At 39.6% G+C, this 23,372-nt stretch overlaps 1 protein-coding gene across 1 annotated transcript; it reads right to left on the bottom strand.

Moving 5' to 3' along the window:
• Window positions 1–11,527: 11,527 nt before the first annotated feature.
• On the bottom strand, window positions 11,528–12,451 carry LOC148121448 (olfactory receptor 13A1-like). Its single transcript, XM_087907648.1, has one exon. It carries the CDS (start codon window positions 12,449–12,451, stop codon window positions 11,528–11,530), a length of 924 nt encoding a protein of 307 aa, XP_087763774.1.
• Between the last annotated feature and the right edge of the window lie 10,921 nt (window positions 12,452–23,372).

Raw genomic sequence — 23,372 nt, 5'->3', positions numbered from 1 at the left:
CATAACTGGATGTCAACCTGTAGAAGAATGAAAGTAGATCCATATATATCACCATGCACAAAACTCAAGTCCAAATGGATTAAAGACATCAATATTAGTCTGTCCACTTTGAACCTGATAGAAGAGAAAGTGGAAAGTAGTCTACAAGATATAGGCACAGGAGACCACTTCCTAAGTAGAACCCCAGTAGCACAGACAATAAGAGAATCAATGAATAAATGGGACCTACTGAAACTGAGAAGCTTCTGTAAAGCAAAGGACACTGTCAGTAAGACAAAAAGGCTACCTTTGGACTGGGAGAAGATCTTCACCAACCCCTCATCAGACAAAGGTCTGATCTCCAAAATATACAAAGAACTCAAGAAACTAGACACTAAAACTCTAATTAACCCAATTAAAAAATGGGGTACTGAACTGAACAGAGAATTCACAACAGATGAACTTCGAATGGCCAAAAGACACTTAAGGTCATGCTCAACCTCCTTAGCAATCAGGGAAATGCAAATCAAAACCACTTTGAGATACCATCTTACACCTGTCAGAATAGCTAAACTCAAAAACACCAATGATAGCCTATGCTGGAGAGGATGTGGAGGGAGGGGAACACTCATCCATTGTTGGTGGGAATGCAAACTTGTGCAGCCACTGTGGAAATCAGTGTGGCGGTTTCTCAGGAAACTGGGAGTCAACCTCCCTCAGGACCCAGCAATTCCACTCTTGGGAATATACCCAAGAGATGCCCTATCATACTACAAAAGTATTTGTTCAACTATGTTCATAGCTGCACTATTTGTAATAGCCAGGACATGGAAACAATCTAGGTGCCCCTCAATAGAAGAATGGTTAAAAAAGGTGTGGAACATATACACATTAGAGTTTTACTCAGCGGTAAAAAACAATGACATCTTGAATTTTGCATGCAAATGGATGTAAATAGAAAACCCTTTACTGAGTGAGGTAACCCAGACCCAAAAAGAGGAATATGAACCTTCATCTGGCGATGGATGGAGATAGAGACAGAGACACATATTGGAACACTGGACTTAACTCCCTAGGTCCAAATGAGAAACAGAGGGAGGGAGATCGTGAGCAAGGAAAGCAAAATCAGAGGGGACCTTCATCCGACGATGGATGGAGATAGAGACGGTGACCCACATTGGAGCTATGGAAGTCAGAACCGCGAAGGGTGCGTTCATCCACTGATACAAGGGGATTGATCGAATGAGAGCTCACCAAGGCCAGCTGGACTGGGACTGAACGAGCATGTGATCAAACCGAATTCTCTGAATGTGGCTGACATGGGGGCTGACTGAGAAGCCATTGACAATGGCACTGGGTCTTGTTTCGTCTGTATGGACTGGCTCTTTGGGATTCTGGCCTGTTTGGATGCTCACCTTCCTGGACCTATGGTGAGGTAGGTGGAGAGGGCGTGGGGGGAGCGGGAGGGTATTGGGAGGAGGGGAGGAAGTGGAAAGAGTGTTTTTCGGATACTTGAATAAACAAGTCTAACGGAAAAAAAAGAATGTATTTGGTAGCTCCCATCACCTGTAGGAGTAAGTTTCTCTGATGATGACTGAGCATAACAATGTCAGTAGGAGTCAATTTATTAGCAGAACAGTAGTGTTTTTATTTCCCTTATATCCATGATTTATCCTAGTCACAGATTCTTGGCTTCTTGTTCTCAGAGTGGTCATTAAATCTATTAGGATAGTAATTGGTTACTCCCATAACTTTCGTGCCCTTATTGTACCAACCTATCATTTAACAGATCACCATTATAGACACAGGAATTGTAGCTCGGTTGGTGTTTACATTTCATGTCTGCTAGCATATAGAGTACCTTCCAGCATCATGAACACTAGTCAGTAGGGTTAAAGGCTCTAGGAAAACACCAGTTTGAATTTTTCATTTTCGAAGCCTTTTGTAGCTATTATCTTTCAGCAATAGGGCCATACTATCAGTTTGTGGCAATCAACTAAACCCTCGGCAATAGCCTTGTTTTGGAGTTTCCATGAGGTTCCCATCACCAATAACACAATTGGTGTAACAAATTCCTGGCACTGGAGGCTTCACTTGATGACAAGAGAAAGCAAGTTGGTGCTTTGTCTCCCCTACTTTTTTGGTGATTCCTTTTAGATTTCTATCTCATATATATGTATTTTGAGAAGATTCTATTTTTGTAGTCTTCACTATGACCCACCAAGTGTCTTTTTTTTTTTGTTTTGTTTTGTTTTTTGATTTTTCGAGACAGGGTTTCTCTGTAGTTTTTGGTGCCTGTCCTGGAACTAGCTCTTGTAGACCAGGCTCCACCAAGTGTCTTTTATATTTATCTGTTCCTCCTTGTATTCCTTCCCTTGCCTGACTTCTGTTCCTCTTTCTACTTGATCCTCTTGTTCCAGTCTTCCCCTACCAACCCTACATTCATAACTATATTCTACTTCCCATTTTTTCAGGTGGTCCTTTTCTCCCACTAATACCTTACTCTATACCTAATCTCTGTGATTATATATCAAACACTTAACATCTAAGACTCACATACTCTTTCCTTGTGCTAAAGTTCTAGACTATCTCCATATTCACATCTATCAGAGTCAGTGTGTCTGGCCTGACATTGAGTTCCTTGTTTCACATAGAGTTGAACTTCATGCCAGTTGATGAATTCAGGTCAATTTTAATTCTTCTACATGCAGACATTCAGTTTGATCAGCACCATTTGTTGAAGAGACTGTCTTCTATTTATTTATTTTTGGTATGTATTTCTAGCTTCTTTATCAAAGATCAAGTATTCACTGGTGTGTTGACTTATGTCTGGATCTTTCGTTTGGTTCCATTAACCAGTGGGTCTATTTCTATGCCAGTACCATGCTGTTTTTACTGCTATAGCTCTATATTTCCATTTGAGATCAGGGATGATCCATCGGTTCTGTTCATTTATTATTCAGTATTATTTAAGGTATCTTTTTCTGTTTGTGTGTGATGCTGGAAAATTATCTTTCTGATTTCTGTGAAGAATTGTGTTGGTATTTCAGTGGCAATTGCATTGACTTTGGAGATTATTCTTATTGGGAAGGTTATTTTCACTATTATCAATCCTACTGATCCACAAGCATAGGAAATCTTTCCACAAACTGATATCTCCTTCAATTTAATTCTTCAATGTCTTAAAATTTTTATTATATAATTATTACACTTGCTAGGTTAGAGTTATCCCAAGTTATTTTTGAGGTTATTGTGAAAGATATCATTTCCCTAATTTCAATCTCAGACTACTTGTCATTTCTGTATAGGAGGGCTACTGATTTCTTATGTTATTTTATGTCCTGATACTTTGCTGATGGTTGATAAAATTTTCTACCAGAATATTCCTGGTAGAATTTTTAGTGTCATTTATGTATAAAATCATATCATCTGCAAAGAAATATACTTTGACCTTTTCCTTTCCCATTTGTATCCCATGTTCTACTTCAGTTTTCTTCAAGCTCCATTTAAGACTTCAAGTATTTTCTTGGTGGTAACACACACCTTTAATCCCAGCACTCAGGAGGCAGAGGCAGACAGGTCTGTGACTTCAAGGCCAGCTTGGTCTATACAGCAAGTTATAGGTCAGGCATGACTACATAGGAAAGCTCTACCTTGGGTAAAAAGACTTCAAGTATTTATTGAGTAGGTATGGAGAAAGTGGGCATCCTTGTCTACTTTCTGGTTTTAGTATAAATGCTAAGAGTTTCTTTTCATTTAGGTTGATGTTCATTGTAGGCTTGCTGTAAATCACCTTTTTTGCTGATGAGTTATGTGCCTTGTGTCTCTAGTCTCTCTAGTACTTTTATTATGAAAGTGTGTTGGATTTTTTTCCCAAGGTTTTTCTGCATCCTTTGGGATATTCACGCAATCTTTGTCTTTCAGACTGTTTATGAGGTATATTACATTTACTAATTTTTGTATATTGATCCATTCGTGCATCTATGGAATGAAGTCACTTGATCATTGTGGATAATCTCTTTGATATGTTCTTAGATTCAGTTTGAAAGTAGTGAATTTTTTTTTAGTTCTTACATCTCATCTCTCTTTATAAGGGAAACAGTTCTGTAATTCCATTTCTTTGTTGTTTCTTTATGTGGTTTAAGTATCAGGCTAATTGTGGCCACTAGAACAGCATTAGGAAATGTCCCTTCAACTTCTATTTTATGTGAAATAATTGAGAAGGTTTAATGCTAATTATGTTAATTAATTAATGTTAAATATGTTAATTAATGTTAATAATGCTTTTGGGTTGGGGGACTTTCAATTACTGCTTCTAAGGTTTATGGATTTGTTTAAAATGCTTATCTGATCTTTATTCAACTTTGCTAGGTCATATTCATCCAGAAATTTATCAATTTATTCTAGGTTTACCTGTTTCTTAAAGTGAAGATTTTGAAAGTATATCCTGTTGACTTTCTGAATTTCTGCGATATCTGTAGGCTCCATTGCAAGAATTCCTCCAACATCCTAAAAAGCAATATGGTAATACCAGAACCCAGCAGACACACAACAGAAATTCTTGATCATCCTAACCCAGAAGATGTAGAAGAAAAAGAATTTAAATGCATCTTCATGATAATGATGGAGACCTTTAAAGAGGAAGTAAAAAAAAAAAACTCCCTTAAAGAAATAGAGGAGAAGATAAACAGAAAGCTGAAAGAAATTAATAAATCCTTTAAAGAAACCTCCCAAAAAAGCAATCAACAGGTGAAGGAAACAGTTCAAGACTTAAAGATTGAAATAGAGGTAATAAAAAAAACACAAACCAAGGGAAATCAGGAAATGGAAAATCTGAGCAAATGAACAGGAACTATAGAGACAAGTATAACCAACAGAATACAAGAGATAGAAGAAAGAATCTCAGGTAATGAAGATACTATTAAGGAAATAAACCCATTAGTCAAAGAAAACACTAAATACAACAAACTCTTAACATGAAACATCCAGGAAATCTGGAACACCATGAAAATACCAAATCTAAGAATGATAGGAGTAGAAAAAGAAGAACTTCAGCTCAAAGGCACAGAAAATATATTCAACAAAATTATAGAAGAGAGCTTTCCCTACCTAAAGAAGGATATCCCTATGAAGGTACAAGAAGCTTACAGAACACCAAATAGACTGGATCAAAAAAAATCCCCTTGCCATATAATAATCGAAACACAAAACATCCAGAACAAAGAAAGAATACTAAGAGCTGCAAAGGGAAAAGGTCAGATAACATATAAAGGTAAAGGTCAGGTAACATATAAAGGTAAACCTGTCAAAATTGCACTTGGCTTCTCAGTGGAAACCATGAAAGCCAGAATGTTATGGACAGACATGCTGCAGACACTAAGAGACCATGGATGCAAGACCAGACTATTATACCCAACAAAACTTTCATTCACCATTGATGGAGAAAACAAGATATTCCAGGACAAAAACAGATTTAGAAAATACATATCCACAAACCCAGTCTTACAGAAAATACTAGAAGGAAAATCTCAACCCAAGAAGCTAACTACACCCACAATAACACAGACATCTGATAGCCCCCCACCAGCATAACCCAAAGAAGGGAAACACACAAACACTACTACCAAAAGGTAACCAGAGTTAACAATCACTGGTCATTAATATCACTTAATATCAATGGTCTCAATTCACCTTTAAAAAGACACAGACTAAGAGAATGGATATGAAAACAGAATTCAGCATTCTGCTGTTTACAAGAAACACACCTCAACCACAAAGACAGACACTACCTCAGAGTAAAGGGTTGGAAAAAGGTTTTCCAATCAAATGGACCTGAGAAACAAGTGGGTGTAGCTATCCTAATATCTAACAAAATTTATTTCAAACTAAATAAATCAGAAGAGAAGGACACTTTGTACTCATAAGAGGAACAATTCATTGAGATAAAGTCTAAATCCTGAATATCTATGCCCAAAATACAAGAGCTCCCACATATGTAAAAGAAACATTATAAAACTTAAATCACACATCAAACCCCACACACTAACAGTAGGAGATTTAAACACTCCTCTCTTGCCAATGGACAGGTCAACCAGACAGACACGTAACAGAGAAATAAGAAAACTAACAGATGTCATGAATCAAATGAACTTAACAGACATCTATTGAACATTTCACCAAAACAAAAAAGAATATACCTTCTTCTCAGCACCTCATGGAACTTTCTCTAAAATTGATCACATTCTCAGTAACAAAACAACATCCACAGATACAAAACAATTGGAGTAATCCACTGCATCTTATCAGATCATCATGGAGTAAAGTTAGAATTCAATTTGGTAGGCTACTCCCAGAAAGCCTACCAACTCATGGTGACTGAACAGTCAACTACTGAACCACCCCTGGGTCAAGGAAGAAATAAAGAAAGAAACTAAAATTTTCCTTTAATTCAATGAAAATGAAGGCACAACACATCCAAATCTATGGGACACTATGGGAGCAGTGCTAAGAGAAAAGTTCATAGCACTAAGTGCCCACATAAAGAGAAGGGAGAAAGCTCACATCAGTGACCTCACAGCATGCCTGAAAGCTCTAGGGAAAAAAAAGAAGTAGACTCACCCAGGAAGAATAGAAGACAGGAAATAATCAAATTGAGGGCTGAAATCAACAAAATAAAAACACAGAAAACCATACAAAGAATCAATGAAACAAAGAGCTGGTTCTTTGAGAAAATCAAGATTGACAAACCCTTATCCCAAACTAATCAAAAGGTGGAGAGAGAACATTCAAATTAACAAAATCAGAAATGAAAAGGGGGACATAACAAAGGACACTGAGGAAATTCAGGGAATCACTGGGTCTTACTACAAAAACCTGTACTCCACAAAATTGGAAAGTGTAAAAGAAATGGACAATTTTTTAGATAGATACCATCAACCAAAATTAAATCAAGACCAGGTGAGCAATTTAAATAGATCTATAAGCTGTGAGGAGATAGAAGCTGTCATAAAAAAACCTCCCAACCAAAAAAAAAAAAAAAAAAGCCCAGGGCCGGGTAGTTTTAGTGCAGAATTCTACCAGAACTTTCAAGAACTAATACCTTTACTCCTCAAAGTGTTCCACATAATAGAAGCAGAAGGCTCATTGCCAAACCCTTTTTTTGAAGCTATAGCTACCCCAATACCAAAACTGTGCAAAGGCTCAACCAAGAAGAGAATTACAGATCAATCTGACTCATGAACATGGATGCAAAAATTCTCAATAAAATACTGGCAAAACGAATCCAAGAACACATAAATAAATCATCCATCATGATCAAGTAGGCTTCATCACAGATATGCAAGGCTGGTTCAACATATGAAAATCTATCAATGTAATCCATCATATAAATAAACTGAAAGTAAAAACATATGATCACTTCATTAGATGCAGAAAAAGCATTTGACAAAATTCAACACCCCTTGATGATAAAGGTCTTAGAATAGGATACAAGGATCATATCTAAATATAATAAAAGCAATATACAGCAAGCTGACAGCTAACACCAAATTAAATGGAGAGAAACTCAAAGTCATTCCACTAAATTCAGGAACAAGACAAGGCTATCTACTCTCTCTATGTCTCTTCAACATAGTGCTTGAAGTTTTAGCAATAGCAATATGACAACATAAGGAGATTAAGGGGATTCAAATTGGAAAGGAAGAAGTCAAACTTTCTTTATTTGCAGATGATATGATAGTGTACATAAGTGACCCAAAAACTCTACCAGAGAATTCTTACAGCTGATAAATACCTTCAGTGATGTGGCAGGTTACAAGATGAACTCAAAAAAATCAGTAACCCTCCTATTCACAAAGGATTAAGAAGTTGAGAGGAATATCAGAGAAACATCACCTTTCACAATAGCCACAAATCACATAAAATATCTTGGGGTAACACTAGCAAAGGATGTGAACGACCTATTAGACAAGAACTTTAAGTCTTTGAAGAAAGAAATTGAAGAAGATCCCAGAAAATAGAAAGATCTCCCATGCTCTTGGACTGGAAGGATCAGCATAGTAAAAATGGCAATCTTACCCAAAGCATTCTATAGATTCAATGCAATCTCCATCAAAATCTCAACATAATTCTCCACAGAATTGGAACAATACTTGAAAGAACAATACTCAACTTCATATGGAAAAACAAAAAACCCAGGATAGCCAAAACAATCCTGTTCAATAAAGGAACTGCCAGAGGCATTACCATCCCTGACATCAAGCATTATTACAGAGCTACAATAATGAAAACAGATTGGTATTGACATAAAAACAAAGATGTTGATCAATGGATTTGAAATGAAGACCCAGATATTAATCCACACACCTACAAACACCTGATTTTTGACAATGAAGCAAAAATTATACAATGGAAAATAGAAAGCATCTTCAACGAATGGTGCGGGTATGACTGGATGTCTACCTGTAGAAGAATGAAAATAGATTCATATCTGTCACCATGCACAAAACTAAAGTCCAAGTGGATTAAAGACTTCAATATAATTCTGACCACACTGAACCTGATAGAGAAGAAAGTGGAAAGTAATCTTCAATGTAAGGGCACAGGAGACCACTTCCTAAATATAGCCCCAGTAGCACAGACAATAAGTGCAACAATAAATAAATGGGACCTCCTGAAACTGAGAAGCTTCTGTAGAGCAAAGGACACAGTCATAAAAGACAAAAATGCAACCTACTGAATGGGGAAAAAAACCTTCACCAACTTCACATCAGACAATGGACTGTTCTTCAAAATACATAAAGAACTTAAGATATTAGACATTAAAATTCTAAATAAACCAATTAAAAAGTGGTGTACTGAACTAAACAGAGAATTCTCAACAGAAGAATTTTGAATGGCCAAAAGATACTTAAGGACATGTTCAGCTTCCTTGGCTATTGGGGAAATGTAAATCAAAACAACTCTGAGATACCATCTTATACCTGTCAGAATGGCTAAGATCAAAAACACTAATCATAGCTTATGCTGAAGAGGATGTGGAGCAAGGGGAACACTCATTCATTGCCCGTAGAAATGTAAACTTGTACAGCCGCTTTGAAAATCAGTGTGGTGGTTTCTCAGAATACTGGGAATCAACCTATCTCAGAATCCAGCAATACCACTCTTGGGAATATATCCAAAAGATGCTTAATAATACTATAAGAGCATTTGTTCAACTATGTTTATAGCAGCATTATTTGTAATTCCCAGAACCTGGAAACAGCTAGATGCCCCTCAATTGAAGAATGGATAAAGAAAGTGTGGCACATCTACATATTAGTACTACTCAGTGGTAAGAAATAATGACATCTTGAATTTTGCATGCAAATGGATGGAATTAGAAAACACTATCCTGAGTAAGGTAACCCACACCAGAAAAAAACAAATATGGTATGTAGTCACTCATAAGTGGATAGTAGTCATAAACAAAGGGCATCGAGTCTATAGTTCATGATCCTAGAGAAACTAAGTAATAAGGTGAACCCAAAGAAAAGCATATGTAGACCCTTCTGGAAATTGGGAAAATACAAAAATTTGGAAGCATAGGGAGTTGAGGAGAACTTGAGAGAATAGGATAGTCAAGATGGAGGAAAGACAGCTATGAGAGCAAGGAAAGCGATATCTTGATTGAGGGAGCCATTATGGAGTTAACAAGAAACCCGGCTCTAAAATAATGCCCAAGAACCCACAGGGATGACTCCCGCTAAGAACCTAAGCAATAGAGGAGAGGGTATCTGATCTGACCTTACCCCGTAGTCAGACTGATTATTATCTTAAATACCACCATAGAACCTTCATCCAGCAACAGATAGGAACTGTGGCAATGACCCACATCAGAGCACTAGACTGAGCTCCCAAAATCCAGTTGAAGAGTAGAAGGAGTGAGAGTATGAGTAAGGAATTAAAGACCATGAGGGGTTCATTCACTGAGACAGTTCACTGGAGCTAATGGTAGCTCACCAACTCCAACTGAACTGGGAGTCAACTCTGAAGCAGGTTGACAGTTGGGGCAGACTGAGGGGCCATTGATAGTGACACTGGGATTTGTCTCTAAGGCATGTACTGGTTTCTTGGGATACCATTGTCTTTCTATGTAAACCTTGCTCAACCTAGATATAGTAGGGAGGGCTTGGACTTTCCAAAGGGCAGGGTGCATGGCCTTCTCCTAGGATTGGAAGGGGTGGGGTGGGAGGATCTGTGGAGGGAGTAGAAGGTGAGTGGAAGGAGGGGAGAGAGTGGAAATTTGGATTGATATTTGTAAGTAATAAAATAATAAAAAAGAAAAAAATACTATTACAACATTAAAAAATAAAAATAAAAAGATGGAAAGTATGCAGAGTCTGGATTATGTATATAATTATGTTTCATTTGAATTTATTGAATTTTTGTAATTTATTTTATTTTATTTTCATTAAAAAGAAAACAAACTATCTTTTTCATTTTGAATAACCTCAGTTTCCAATCCCTCCCCTCCCCCCGTTCCCTCCACATATCCCACCGTACCATCTACCTATCACTCCTCAGAGAGGGCAAGATACATTGCTTTGGAGAAGGTCCAAGGACATCTCCACTATATCTAGGATGAGCACGGCAACCATCTAAAGAGAATAGGCTCCACAAAAGCCAGTGAAAGCAGAAGGGAAATATCCTGGTGCCACTGCCAGTAGGCCCTCAGTCTGCCCCAGCCATCCGACTGTCACCAGCATTCAGAGGGAGTAGTTTGGACCTATGCTAATTCCATCCCTGTCCAGCTGGATTTGGTGAACTCCCAATAGCTCAGGTAAGCTGTTTCAGTATGTGTCCCCATCATGGTCTTCATCTCTTTTCTCATCTTCTCAGTCATCCCACTCTTTGGCCAGAATTTGGGAACTCAACCCAGTACTCTGTTACGGGTCTCTGCCTCTGTTTCCGTCAATTGTTGGATGAAGGTTCTACGGTGACATTTAAGATATTGATCAATCTGACTACAGGGCATTGCCAGTTTGGGCACTCTCTCCTCTATTGCTAGGGTCTTAGCCAGGGTCATCCTTCTGGACTCTTAGAAATCTCTCCAGTGCCAGGTTTCTTGCTAACCCCATAATGGCTCCTTCAATCAAAATATCTTTCCTTGCTTCCATCTCTGTCCACCCTCCATATCAAACATCCCATTCACTCAAGTTCTCCTCCCCCTACTCTTTTCCCCTTCTATTTCCCCCCCATTCTACTTTCTCCCCCGACCAGACACAGTTCTTCTCAAGTGAAATATCAGGGTCTAAATGATTTTCACCAACACAGGATATTAAAAACCCCTCATCAGCAACATCAGGCTATAGACATGCAGCCTGCCCCAACCTGATGCCCACACAGACAGAAAGAAATGGCCAGTGGCTCCTCCAAGACCAGCACATTGTGTGAACATCTGCCACATAAATTGCTTTTCTGTTCCTTGTCATGACATCAGATTCTTAGTCATATGTTCCAATGAGTTCATCAACAGCTGGATCAAGCCACACCACTGCTTTCTATCTCCTCAACAGACACAGGGAAACACCTTCCTGAGGGCCACTTTGACATCCTTATTCCTCAGAGAGTAAATGAGGGGGTTCAGGGTAGGGCAGACTGCTGTGTACAATAAGACAACCACCTTGCTATTTTCCAAGGAAGATCCAGAGCCAGGCTGCACATAGGTATAGATGACAGTGGAGTAATACAAGGTGACCACCATCAGGTGGGCAGAGCAGGTGGAGAAAGCACGCTTCTTGCCCTCTGCAGAGCAGATGCGTAGGATGCTGGCAATGATGAAGCTGTAGGATATCATGGTAAACAGAAAGTTGACCACGCCAAAGTAAACGTCTGCTATTATAGTCATGATGTTGTTGAGGGTGGTTGGGCTGCAAGACAGCTGTAACAGTGTTGGGATTTCACATAAAAAGTGATGGATTTGGTTGGGACCACAGAAATGAAGCCGTGTCATCAGGCCAGTGTGCACGGATGTGTTGATTGCACTGCTGACCCACACAGTGCCTGCCAGCAGGACACAGACGAACCGACTCATCAGCATGCTGTAGTACAGTGGGCGACAGATGGCCACATAGCGGTCATAGGCCATGGCCGTGAGCAGCAGCAGCTCAGCACCAAGAACCCAGGTTAGGAAGAAAAGCTGAGTCAAGCATCCCTTATAAGAGATGTGGCTGCCCTTCTCCACCAGACCCTCCAACATCTTGGGAAGAACAGTGGATGTGCAAGCAATGTCCAGCAAGGCCAGGTTTGCAATGAAGAAGTACATGGGGGTGTGAAGACTTTGGTTCAGGCTAATGGCCATGAAAATGAGGGTGTTTCCTGCAAGAGCTAGGATATAGAAAGTGGAGAAAAAGGTAAAGAAGAAAGCCTGGAATGCAGGATCCCCAGAGAATCCCTGCAGGACAAACTCTACCACAGCTGTGTAGTTGTTCATTGTGATTTGAGACTGAGCCCTTGGGAGTTACTGTGACACAGCTGGGTATGGTCAAGGAGACACAGGGTGTAGAACATCTTTCATCTCACATAGGGTGCAGCCGGGTGTGACTAGGAATGCTTGACATGGGTGCTGTTGCTGTAGAAAGCACATAATTAAGATAATGGCATCATTTCTCAACATAGTGTGCTATTCTGAACTCTCTACTCTGCACACAATAGACCAGAACAGAAGGAAACTTTGCTTGTGTTGGCTGTATCCCTTTGTAATATCTGTCAGCTTTGCTATTGATCAAATATATTTGATCAGGATTTATTTGCTATGATATCCTGAGACCTGGATCTCCTATAAACCTGTATGCCATATTTCTAAAGCATGCCAAGGGCAATCAGGTGCCTAGCACAGTTTTTTCCAGTTTTTTTAAATTAATTTTTGCTGAGATTTACATTTTTTTGCTCCACTTTAGGACCTAGAGATGCCTAGCCTTATCAAGGGGTAAGCCAGGCTTCTCAGATGCAGGCTGCAAAACAGCTCTGGGGAAGCATGCTTAGGGGTCTGGAGCATGGAGCTGTAACAGCATAACATGCAGTTGGCACAGACGGTCCTGGATCTTGGGGAATGAAATCTACAATCTCTTGAGAACACCACAAATGTCTATTTCTCCTGGACACCCTAAGCACTCCTTGTGAATAATAACCACTGTGACATATGGTAGGCATCACTCCTTTTCTGGCCCCGTAAGAGGCTTGTGCCCGCCCTAGAAAGTGTCAGGCTGTGCCAGGGCTGGAAACACAGCATGAAGGGCATGGACACAGCTTCGCCCAGGTCCCAAATCTCTAGGCTATCACCCCTGCCCTGTGTCAAGTCTGCCTTCCTTAAAAATCATATACCCATCTATCTTTAATCACCCAGGCCTCTTTAAACATATGGACCTCTCAGGCCAAGAAGCAGGTAAACTGATCAGTATGTGGTTAAAAAAAAAAGGTTCTGACCTCTCTAGTGTCTCCATGGGACTGAGTGTTCCCAGACCCTTCCTGGAGATTCAGAGTGGGCTGTTGGCTACATGGAAACAAAGAACTCACACCAGGATATGTCCTGAACAAGGAAGCATATCTTCTCCCCTGCAAATGTACAGATCAAGGCCTTTCTCCTGCAGGGTGAGCTTGAGAGCAGGGCCTGAGCTTTTGATACCCCTCCCCCATTTTCTCCCACTGAAGAACCAAGAAACCCATAGAGTCTCCAGGGCAATACTTGTAAAAGCAAAGGTTTGTCTGTCAGCATTCTCTGCAGATGTCCCATGGCCTCATACAGCACACAGGGCTTCTCAGTTGAGCCCTAAATCCCCTCTGTCTGCCTCTCAACCCAGTACCTGTCTGCCTGCAGCTCTGGGTCTCAGGTGTCTTTGAGCCCTGAGCTCTGCACTAGATTCACAAGAAACCACCATGCCTCTCTCAGAGATTCATATCTGCCTCAGAACCAACTCACAAGCCAAGTTTCCTGTTCTGCATGGATCAATGGCTCATACAGTTCCTAAAGCAGACCCACAGAGGCCAAGCCCTTTGTTACAAACTGAAACTTTGAAGGAAAGTGATTGTGGTAACAGATTTTTCAAATATTGAAATTGGTCAGGACAAAACCAAATATCTTTTGCAAATCATCACAGAGAGAGAGGGAGGGAGAGAGAGAGAGAGAGAGAGAGAGAGAGAGAGAGAGAGAGAGAGAGAGAGAGAGAAAGAGAAAGAGAGAGAGAAGCAGGGAAGGTAAGTGCCCACAGGAAAGATGTGAGTAGAAGAAGGATCAGCTCACATGGAAAGAAAAGTTATCTCTGAGTGCCATCTAAGTCCAAGAAGTCTGCATGTCATCGATGTGGATTTATTTGCATTCTTCTACATGGTAAGTTTTAGAGTAGAGTATTTCAGATGTTTCCAGAGTAGAGTGCTCTAAAACAGAACACAGTCCTGGATGTTCATTTACTGGCATTCCCCACACAGGGTGCCAATCCCCATTTCTCCATCTCACAGTGCTCCAGAGGGGATTGCAAGATGAGGTGTGTGGGTGACCATGCTGTGCTTTCTTTAATACCATCTTAAACCCAGCAAATCAAGATTAATGAGATGATGGCAAAGCCTGGACGGCATGCCAGCAAACCTCCTCCTGGTGTCAATCATTGTTCTGTTCTCACAGGGCCTCAGAACAGGTTGCACACAACCAGTAGTGTCTGTTTCACAAAGAGCTCTAATAGTCACTGGGCAGTGCCTGGGGCGTGTACATGGCTTAATAGACTCAGCTGCCAGATTTAACACACAAAATTCGCAAAGCTAAGGTAAACAAGAGCACACTTTCAGAAACGTCTCAAATCCTGCCCAAGAAATTCCAATTCCGAATAGCATTTGTTACTGATAAAAAATGCAATTTAATCTGGAATTTCTCAGTTTTTTTCTTTGTTTTTTTTTGCCACCAATATCCCCTAATTTCTGTACATCCCTTCCCTTATGTGTCTGTAATGCTGGATGTAATTGAAGATGCCTCTGTGCTGTGTCAGCATTCACACACAAAAGACATGAACCTCCATAACAAACATGTAAGAATATGCTCCCTGCTCCACACTTCCCTCCAATATCTTCTCTATATATGCATGTACAAAGGAGGCAGGAGCACCTTGCTGTCTGTGTTGTCTAGGAAGCCTGAGAAGAAAAGAAAAGAAAAGAAAAGAAAAGAAAAGAAAAGAAAAGAAAAGAAAAGAAAAGAAAAGAAAAGAGTGAATTCAGGGTCAGTCTTCCTCCTGGGGAAAGTGAAGTGTCTCTGCAGGTCATCCCCACTGGGATGAGGGTGCAGTGTCCGTGGTTCACAGGTGCCCTAGAGAGGCTAAGGAACTTGATGCAGGAACTTCTGCTGAATTGTACCCACAAATATCCCAGTCACCCCCAATCCTCTGTCTACTTCGTATTTGGGGAACTGAGACTTACTTACATCAAAATCTCAGCTAGTATGTTCTTACCATGTCTTTGTGTAGTTGTAAGAAAGACTCATGAAATCTACATGGAAGAAAATATCTCTGTTTTCAAAGATCTGGAAAAGTACATGAGTGTGCAACTTACCTGTATGTCCACAGGCCTGAGGCTGGGTATCCAACACAGGATGTGGAAATGAACCTGGGGGGGGAGAGGAGAGCGAGAGAGAGAGAGAGAGAGAGAGAGAGAGAGAGAGAGAGAGAGAGAGAGAGAGAGAGAGAAACTGTACTATTATCTACTATCCAGTTCTTTATCTTGAACCTGTTGATTTCATCTGTGGATGTCAGAAACATCCATAGCAACACATTTATGTTCTTCTGACATCAGAGACCCTGTGTCTCCAATCCTACCCCCAGACTCTCCTGACTGAACAGCTGACTAGAAAGAAAGGACATAGCTGGCTTAAGTAGCAATACACAATAGGGTTGTTGAAATGAAGGATATTTTCCAGATGAGTCCCTAAGAATTTGCCATAGGGTTGGTGACTCCTGCCGAGAGGGATGGAACCTACAGAAGATTATCGGCTAGGTCATGTACTCACCACAAACATTTGGGCTTCAGGGATGCTTTGGTCCTGAGAAGTACAGAGGTGTCTGTTAGCTTCAGATAATCCAGGCTTAAATCTAGATTGCTTTGGCTGTATGATGCAATTCATGGCAGTCTTGGCCCCATGGGAAGCCTACCCCAGGGCCCTGGCTGAGGTGGCCTTGCAACTATCTGTCAGGTCAACAGTGGAAAGTGTCAGCAAAGAGGAGCTCAGCCCCAAGGGCAGAAGGAAAAGCCACAGGTTCTGTTTGCCATGGCAGGAACTCAGATGCTTTCCCAGTTGGAGCTCACTTCTTCACACCCAAGTCTCAGCTGAAAACAGCAGAGAAGCTCTCAGGGTTAAATGTTCACTAGTTTATGTTCATCAGGAAAGGATCTCAGATTTCTCTAGCTTTATGGACCACCCCTGCCGGCATTTGAGGCTGTGATGACTAATTTTGTGTGGAAAGAGGCAACCTACTCATTGCATTCTGACCTTGACAGATAGCGACTGAGTATCTATGTAAACTAGAGAAGACAGGAGTCCAAGATACCAGGGTGTTCTGTTGCATGTCTCAGCTCCCCCGGGAGCATGGGGATTTTTATTCTCATCAAACGGCTTCTATGAAAGTCTAGTTCCTCAAAAAAAGTGCCTGCTATGTGCCCTCAAATGGATTCACTTCTCCAATGTATATTTTCACACTTACTTCCCAAATCAAAGGTTTTGGGATGTCAGTGGTCTTCAGTGTCACTAGATACAGAAACAATGCAGTTAAAAATGGAATGATTGATGTTGGAAAGATTTTCATGTTCATTTAACACTCAGAAGTAATGTATCCATTTTATTTCAAGTTTTAAGTCTATACTCCTTCACATTTATCACCCCCACCACACACACACACACACACACACACACAGAGAGAGAGAGAGAGAGAGAGAGAGAGAGAGACCCACAATCACAATACACCTTTTAAGACAGTAATTTGCCCCTTTATTTTTACTTTTAGTTCTTCCTGTTGGGTTGCCAAAGCATTATCATAGTCTAAAATTCTTGTCAGCAGCAGCATTTTGAGAGACTTCTAGACTTACAAAGGACACTATACCCTTTATATAATGTCTTCCCATTCTTCTATGTCAGTCACAGATATCTCTAAAGATCCTCTATATGGGACCCACAGGACCACAACAAGCTAGGACTGGTAGGTATTTCTCATTCTCATTCCTGTCTCCCATTCCAAACTTTCCAGTCTCATTCCCAGCCCTATAACAGCTTGGTTGAAGGGGCCTCTCTTCCCATTCCTCACCAACCTTGGGGGACTCCACCAAAACTTGGAGTGAACGTAGTTGTTCTCCTGTAGACCCTCTCATCTGCCTTCCTCTGTTCCTAGCCCATCCCCATTCCTTCCTTTCAATTTGTAGTATCCAGAAACGCTTTCGGCTAGACCCCCTGTAGTCAAACCTAGTTGGAATTCTGGTAGGTGAACCACACTATTCTTCCAACCCTCCATTGGGATCTTTCCATTCTTGTATTGCATTTCATTTGCATTTTAATAGATAAAGCCTGCCTGAATATCAGAGAGTAAAACAATCCCACTGGTCAGTCTTACAGACCAGACAGTGGTAACACATACCTTTAATCCCAGTACCTATATTAGTTGTCTTAGAAACCAGGCAGTATGTGACTTCAATCCCTGTGGTGCACGCATTTAATCCCAGAACTAGATTGGTGTTTAAGATGGGAAGAGACAACTCTCAGTCTTAGTCATTCTGAGAATACTGGAGGCAGGATAACCATTTTGGACTGAGGTTGAGGTAAGATCCAGTGGCTTATTGCTTTGCTTTTGGATCTTCATGTTGAACCCCAATTTCTCTCTCTGAGATTTTATTAATCATGCTTTAGATTACAGAACAACCTGATTATAGGTCCGTTACTCAGACTTCAACTACATTCACTGGAGACTCCAACTCTTTGTTCAGACACAGGGTCCCCTAATATAGCTGTCTTTCCAGATAATCCTTTGGCTTGCATTAGCCTACTTACAGAATACCCTCTTTCTACCACATTTCTATCTCCATATGGAGCCCAGTCCTAGGTCTGAATAGGATCTCCTTGGTTCTGAAGCCCCAGTCAGACTTTTCTCCATGCCCACATCTATCCCATTCTTCCATGCAGTCACATGCACAAGTGCACCCTACTGGGCAACCCACAGTCACCAGGCATGACCAAAATCCGGAGAGAACAACAGAAACCAAGGAATGGAACACCCAGCCAACAAAGACAAGATTGGATATCAACACCTTTCACTTCAATCATCCCATTCCAGATGCCTAGATTGCAGCTCATAAACACAGATACCAATGTCCAAGGCAGGGATGTTTCCATAAGAACCTAGTAACCCAACTACATTAGGCCCAAATACAAAATATAATAGAAGTGCAAAAAAAAAGAAGTCAAAAATAATTTCGAATATCTAAAAGGTCCTTAAATGGTATGTGAGCAAATTCTTTATTGGAATCTGAAAACACAAATAGTGGAATGAATATCATTATAAGAATTCTTGACATGAAAGAAGGATCTAACAAAGCACAAAACACACTAATGAACAGCATAGTCATTAAAGAGAACTCAAACTAACCGGGCAGTGGTGGTGCATGCCTTTAATCTCAGCACTCAGGAGACAGACGTAGTCAAATCTCTGTGAGTTTGAGGTCAGCCTGGTCTACAAGAGCTAGTTCCAGGACAAGCTCCAAAACTACAGAGAAAATCTGTCTCAAAAAACAATACGGAAACAAACAAACAAACAGAAAAAACAAAAAAGAAACTTTGAAAAAACTAGAAATAGTTTAGGAAGTGAAACATAAAAACTTCAGAGGTAAGCCTCATCAATAGACTTAGAAGAGAGAATCTCAAAAGTTGAGGATAAGATACAAGAATGGATATAAAAACAAAAAAATTGTTAAATCTAAAAAATTTCTGACACAAAATATCCAGGAAATCTGGAACACCATGAAAAGAACAAATATATGAATACTAGGGATAGAGGAAGGAGAAGAGACTCAGGTAAAAATTAGAGAAAATATTTTCAACAAAGCAATAGAAGAAAAATTCCCTAACCTAAAGAAAGAGTTGCCTTTTAAAACATAACAAACACTCAGAACACCAAATAGACAGGGACAAAATAGAAATTCTCCATGACACATAATAATCAAATGCTAAATGTATAGAACAAAGTACGAATATTAAAAACTGTAACAGGGAAAGAACTAGTATCATATAAAAGCATGCCCATTAGGATAGCACCTGACTTCATTTTGTTTTTGTTTTTTGTTTTTGTTTGTTTTGTTGAGACAGAGTTACACTGTGTGACTTTGGCTGTCTTGGTACTCATTCTGCAGACAAGGCTGTCCTTGAACTCTCTCTTCCTCCCAAGTGTTGGGATTATAGGCATTAGCCACCACTGTCTGGCAACACCAGGCTTCTTAATGGAAACTCTAAAGGCCAGAAGGACTAGACAGGTGTTATACAAACTCCAAGAGATTATTTATGCCTATCAAGATTAATATAAAGTGGAGAAATCTTACACTAGCCACTTAACAGCACACCTGAAAACTCTAGAACAAAAAGAAGCAAACTCAGCCAGGAGGAGTAGATGGCAGGAAATGAATTGAGTGCTGGAATCAATAAGATAGAAACAAAGAAGCAATGTAACAAAGAGCTGATTCTTTTTTAAAAAATATTTATTTATTTATTTATTTCTTATGTATACAATATTCTGTCTGTATGTATGCCTGCAGGATAGAAGTGGGCATTAGACCCCATTACAGATAGTTGTGAGCCACCATGTGGTTGCTGGGAATTGTACTCAGGACATTTGGAAGAGCAGGCAATGCTCTTAGCCTCTGAGACATCTCTCCAGCCCCAAAGAGCTGGTTCTTTAAGAAAATCAACAAAATAGACAAACCCTTATCCAAACTAATCAAAAGGTAGAGAGATAATACACAAATTAAAAAATAAAAAGATGAAAAGGGGGGCATAACAACAGACACTGAGGAAATTCAGAGAATCATTAGGTCATACTACAAAAACCTGTATTCCAAAAAATTGGAAAATGTAAAAGAAATGAAGAGTTTTCTGGATAGGCACCACATACCAAAATTAAATCTAGACCAGGTGAACAATTTATTAAGACAAATAACCTACAATGAAATACAAGCAGTTATCAAAAGCCTCCCACCAAAATAAATAAATAAATAGCCCAGGGCAAGATGGTTTTGGTGTAGAATTCAATCAGAACTTCAAAGAAGACATAATATCTATACACCTCAAAGACTTCCACATAATAGAAACAGAAGGAACGTTGCAAAACTCCTTTTATAAGGTTATAGTTACCCTTATACCCAAACCACACAAAGACTCACCCAATAAACAGAACTACAGACTATATTCATAAACATAGATGCAAAAAATAAACCTACACACGAACTCACCAAAGAAAGAGAACCGCAGAACTATGTTCATGAACATAGATGCAAAAATACTCAGTGAAATACTGGCAAACTAAATCCAAGAAACCAACAAAAAATCATCCCCCATGATCAAATAGACTTCATCCCAGAAATCTGGGAATGGTTCAACATTTGAATATTTATTATAGTAATCTGCCTTATAAATAAACTCAAAGAAAGAAACACTTACAATCATCTCACTAGATTCTGAAAAATCATTCAATAAAATTCAACACCACTTCATGATAAAGGTCTTGGAGAGAATAGGGATACAAGGAGTATATCTAAACATTATAAAAGCAATATACAGCAAGCCAACAGCCAACATCAAATTAAATGGACAGAAACACAAAGCGATTCCAGTAAAATCAGGATCAAGAAAAGGTTGTCCATATCTTTTCAACACAGTTCTTGAAGTTTTAGCAATAGCAATAAGACAACAAAAGGAGATCAAGGGGATTCAAACTGGAAAGGAAGAAGTCAAACTTTTGTTATTTGCAGATGTCTACAAATATGGTAAACACCAAAAACTCTACCAGAGAACTCCTAAAGTTGATAAATACCTTCAGCCATGTGGCAAGATATAAGATTAATTCAAAAAAATCAGTAGCCCTCCTATACACAAATGATAAGGAAGCTGACATAGAACTCAGAGAATTATCACTTTCACAATAGCCACAAATAACATAAAAGATCTTGGGGTAACACTAACTAAGGAAGTTAAAGACCTATTTGACAAGAACTTTAAGTCTTTGAAGAAATAAATCAAAGAAGATACCAGAAAGTGGAAAGATCCTCCATGCTCTTGGATAGGTAGGATCAACATAGTAAAAATGGAAATCTTACCAAAAGCAATCTATAGATTCAGTGCGATCTCCATCAGAATCCCAACACAATTCTTCATAGACCTTGAAAGAACAATAATCAACTGAACTAAACAGAGAATTCTCAACAGAAGACTCTCAAATGGCCAGAAGATACTTAAGGAAATGTTCAACATCCTTAGCCATCACGGAAATGCAAATCAAAACAACTCTGAAATACAATCTTACACCTCTCAGAATGGCTAAGATCAAAAACACTAATGATAGCTTATGCTAGAGAGGACGTGGAGTAAAGGGAACACTCATTCATTGCTAGTGGGAATGCAAACTTGTACAATCACATTGGAAATCTGTATGGCAGTTTCTCAGAAAATTGGGAATCAACCTACCTTAGGATCCAGCAGTACCACTCTTGGGCATATACCCAAAAGATGCTCAATCATACTATAAAAGCATTTGTTCAACTATGTTCATAGCAAAATTATTTGTAATAGCCAGAACCTGAGAAAAAACCTAGATGTCCCTCATCTGAAGAATGGATAAAGAAAATGTGGCACATTTACACATTAGAGTACTACTCAGCAATAAAGAACAATGACATCTTGAATTTTACTTGCAAGTGGATGAAATTAGAAAAAACTCTCCTGAGTTAGGTAACTCAGACCCAAAAAGATTAATATGGTATGTACTCACTCATAAGTGGATACAATTATAAACAAAGGATATTGAGCCTATAGTTCATGAACTTAGAGAAGCTAACTAATAAGGTGAACCCAAAGAAAAACATATATAGACCCACCTGGTATTGGAAACAAACAAGATCACCTGACAAAATTGGGAGCATTGGACTGGAGGGGGAGGAAGGAGGGGGAAAGAAGGGGAGGATAGGAGAAGGGGAGAGTTGAGGAGAACTTGAAGTAATGGGATAGTTGAGCTGGAGGAAGGACAGGGATGAGAGAAAGTAAAGAGATATCTTGATTCAGGGACCCATTATAGGGTTATCAGAAACATGGCTCTAGAGAAATTCCCAGAAATCCACAAGGTTGACCCTGCCTAAGACCCTACTCAATAGAGGATAGCAGGCCTGATCTTGACTTTCCCTGTAGTCAGACTGATGATTATCTTAAATATCACCATGAAATCATAAAGATTGCAAGAAAATAATTAGTGTTGAAAGCAATAATCTTGCATGAAGCAGCCCAGACCCAGAAAGATAAACATCACATGATTTTCATGTGTGAATGAAATCTTTTTAAGTTTTAGGTATGTGTGCTTTCTTTGTAATACTCATAGAAATTAGGATCTAGTAAGGCTCCATGGGGAGGAAGAGATCTTTGAAGCCAGGGGAGAGGAAATAGAGTGTTATAAAAAGGAGAAGAGGAAAATTAAATAAGAATGATGAAAGAGGGTGGAGGGGGGAAGGAAAGGTAGAGAAGCAAATGTAGGGAGGGATAAGAGGCACTGAAAGCCTTTTGAAAAATCCATATGAAAATCTACTACATTAGAAACTTCATTAAGCATATACATATAACATTAAAAAACTTAAATGGAGCAATCATATAATGAGGTGGACAGTATCTCAACTGACAGACACTAAAGGCTACCAAATAAGTCTTCAGTATCAGGAAATGGTTACCTTTTTCTGAGATGTTCATCACTAGGTTCCAAAGACCCTCAGACATTACTTGCTATTGTTATTGCTCTTGGTTATCCTTTAAATGTGATGATAAGACTCGTGCTGGAGACACCACCTACTTGAACCATAAACATGGAGAAATCATGTGGGTACTCACCTGGAGGCTTCACCACTTCCTGCCAGCTTTAACAATAATGGGAAATGTTGTGTACAATAGTTGAGGAGAAGGAAAATCATCACCAGTCTCACCCAAGTCTGGACCCTGTGGGCTACAACAGCTTGCCTGACAAGAAATGGCCACTGATGCAATAGTGGCACAAATATTATTGGTAACCAACCTCTTTCTGATTAAATTTAAGGGCCATCTAACAGATGTACTCATACCTGCCACTATTAATAAGGCCAAGAACCTGTTCTTA

Source organism: Myodes glareolus, chromosome 7 (assembly GCF_982192425.1).
Source record: "Myodes glareolus chromosome 7, mMyoGla1.1, whole genome shotgun sequence".
Classification (NCBI taxonomy): Eukaryota; Metazoa; Chordata; class Mammalia; order Rodentia; family Cricetidae; genus Myodes; species Myodes glareolus.
This window is presented reverse-complemented; position numbering and strand designations above follow the sequence as displayed.

Bases quoted from the DNA above. Each gene is read 5' to 3' on its own strand.
- LOC148121448 (XM_087907648.1), bottom strand. From the start codon at position 12,451: ATGAACAACTACACAGCTGTGGTAGAGTTTGTCCTGCAGGGATTCTCT.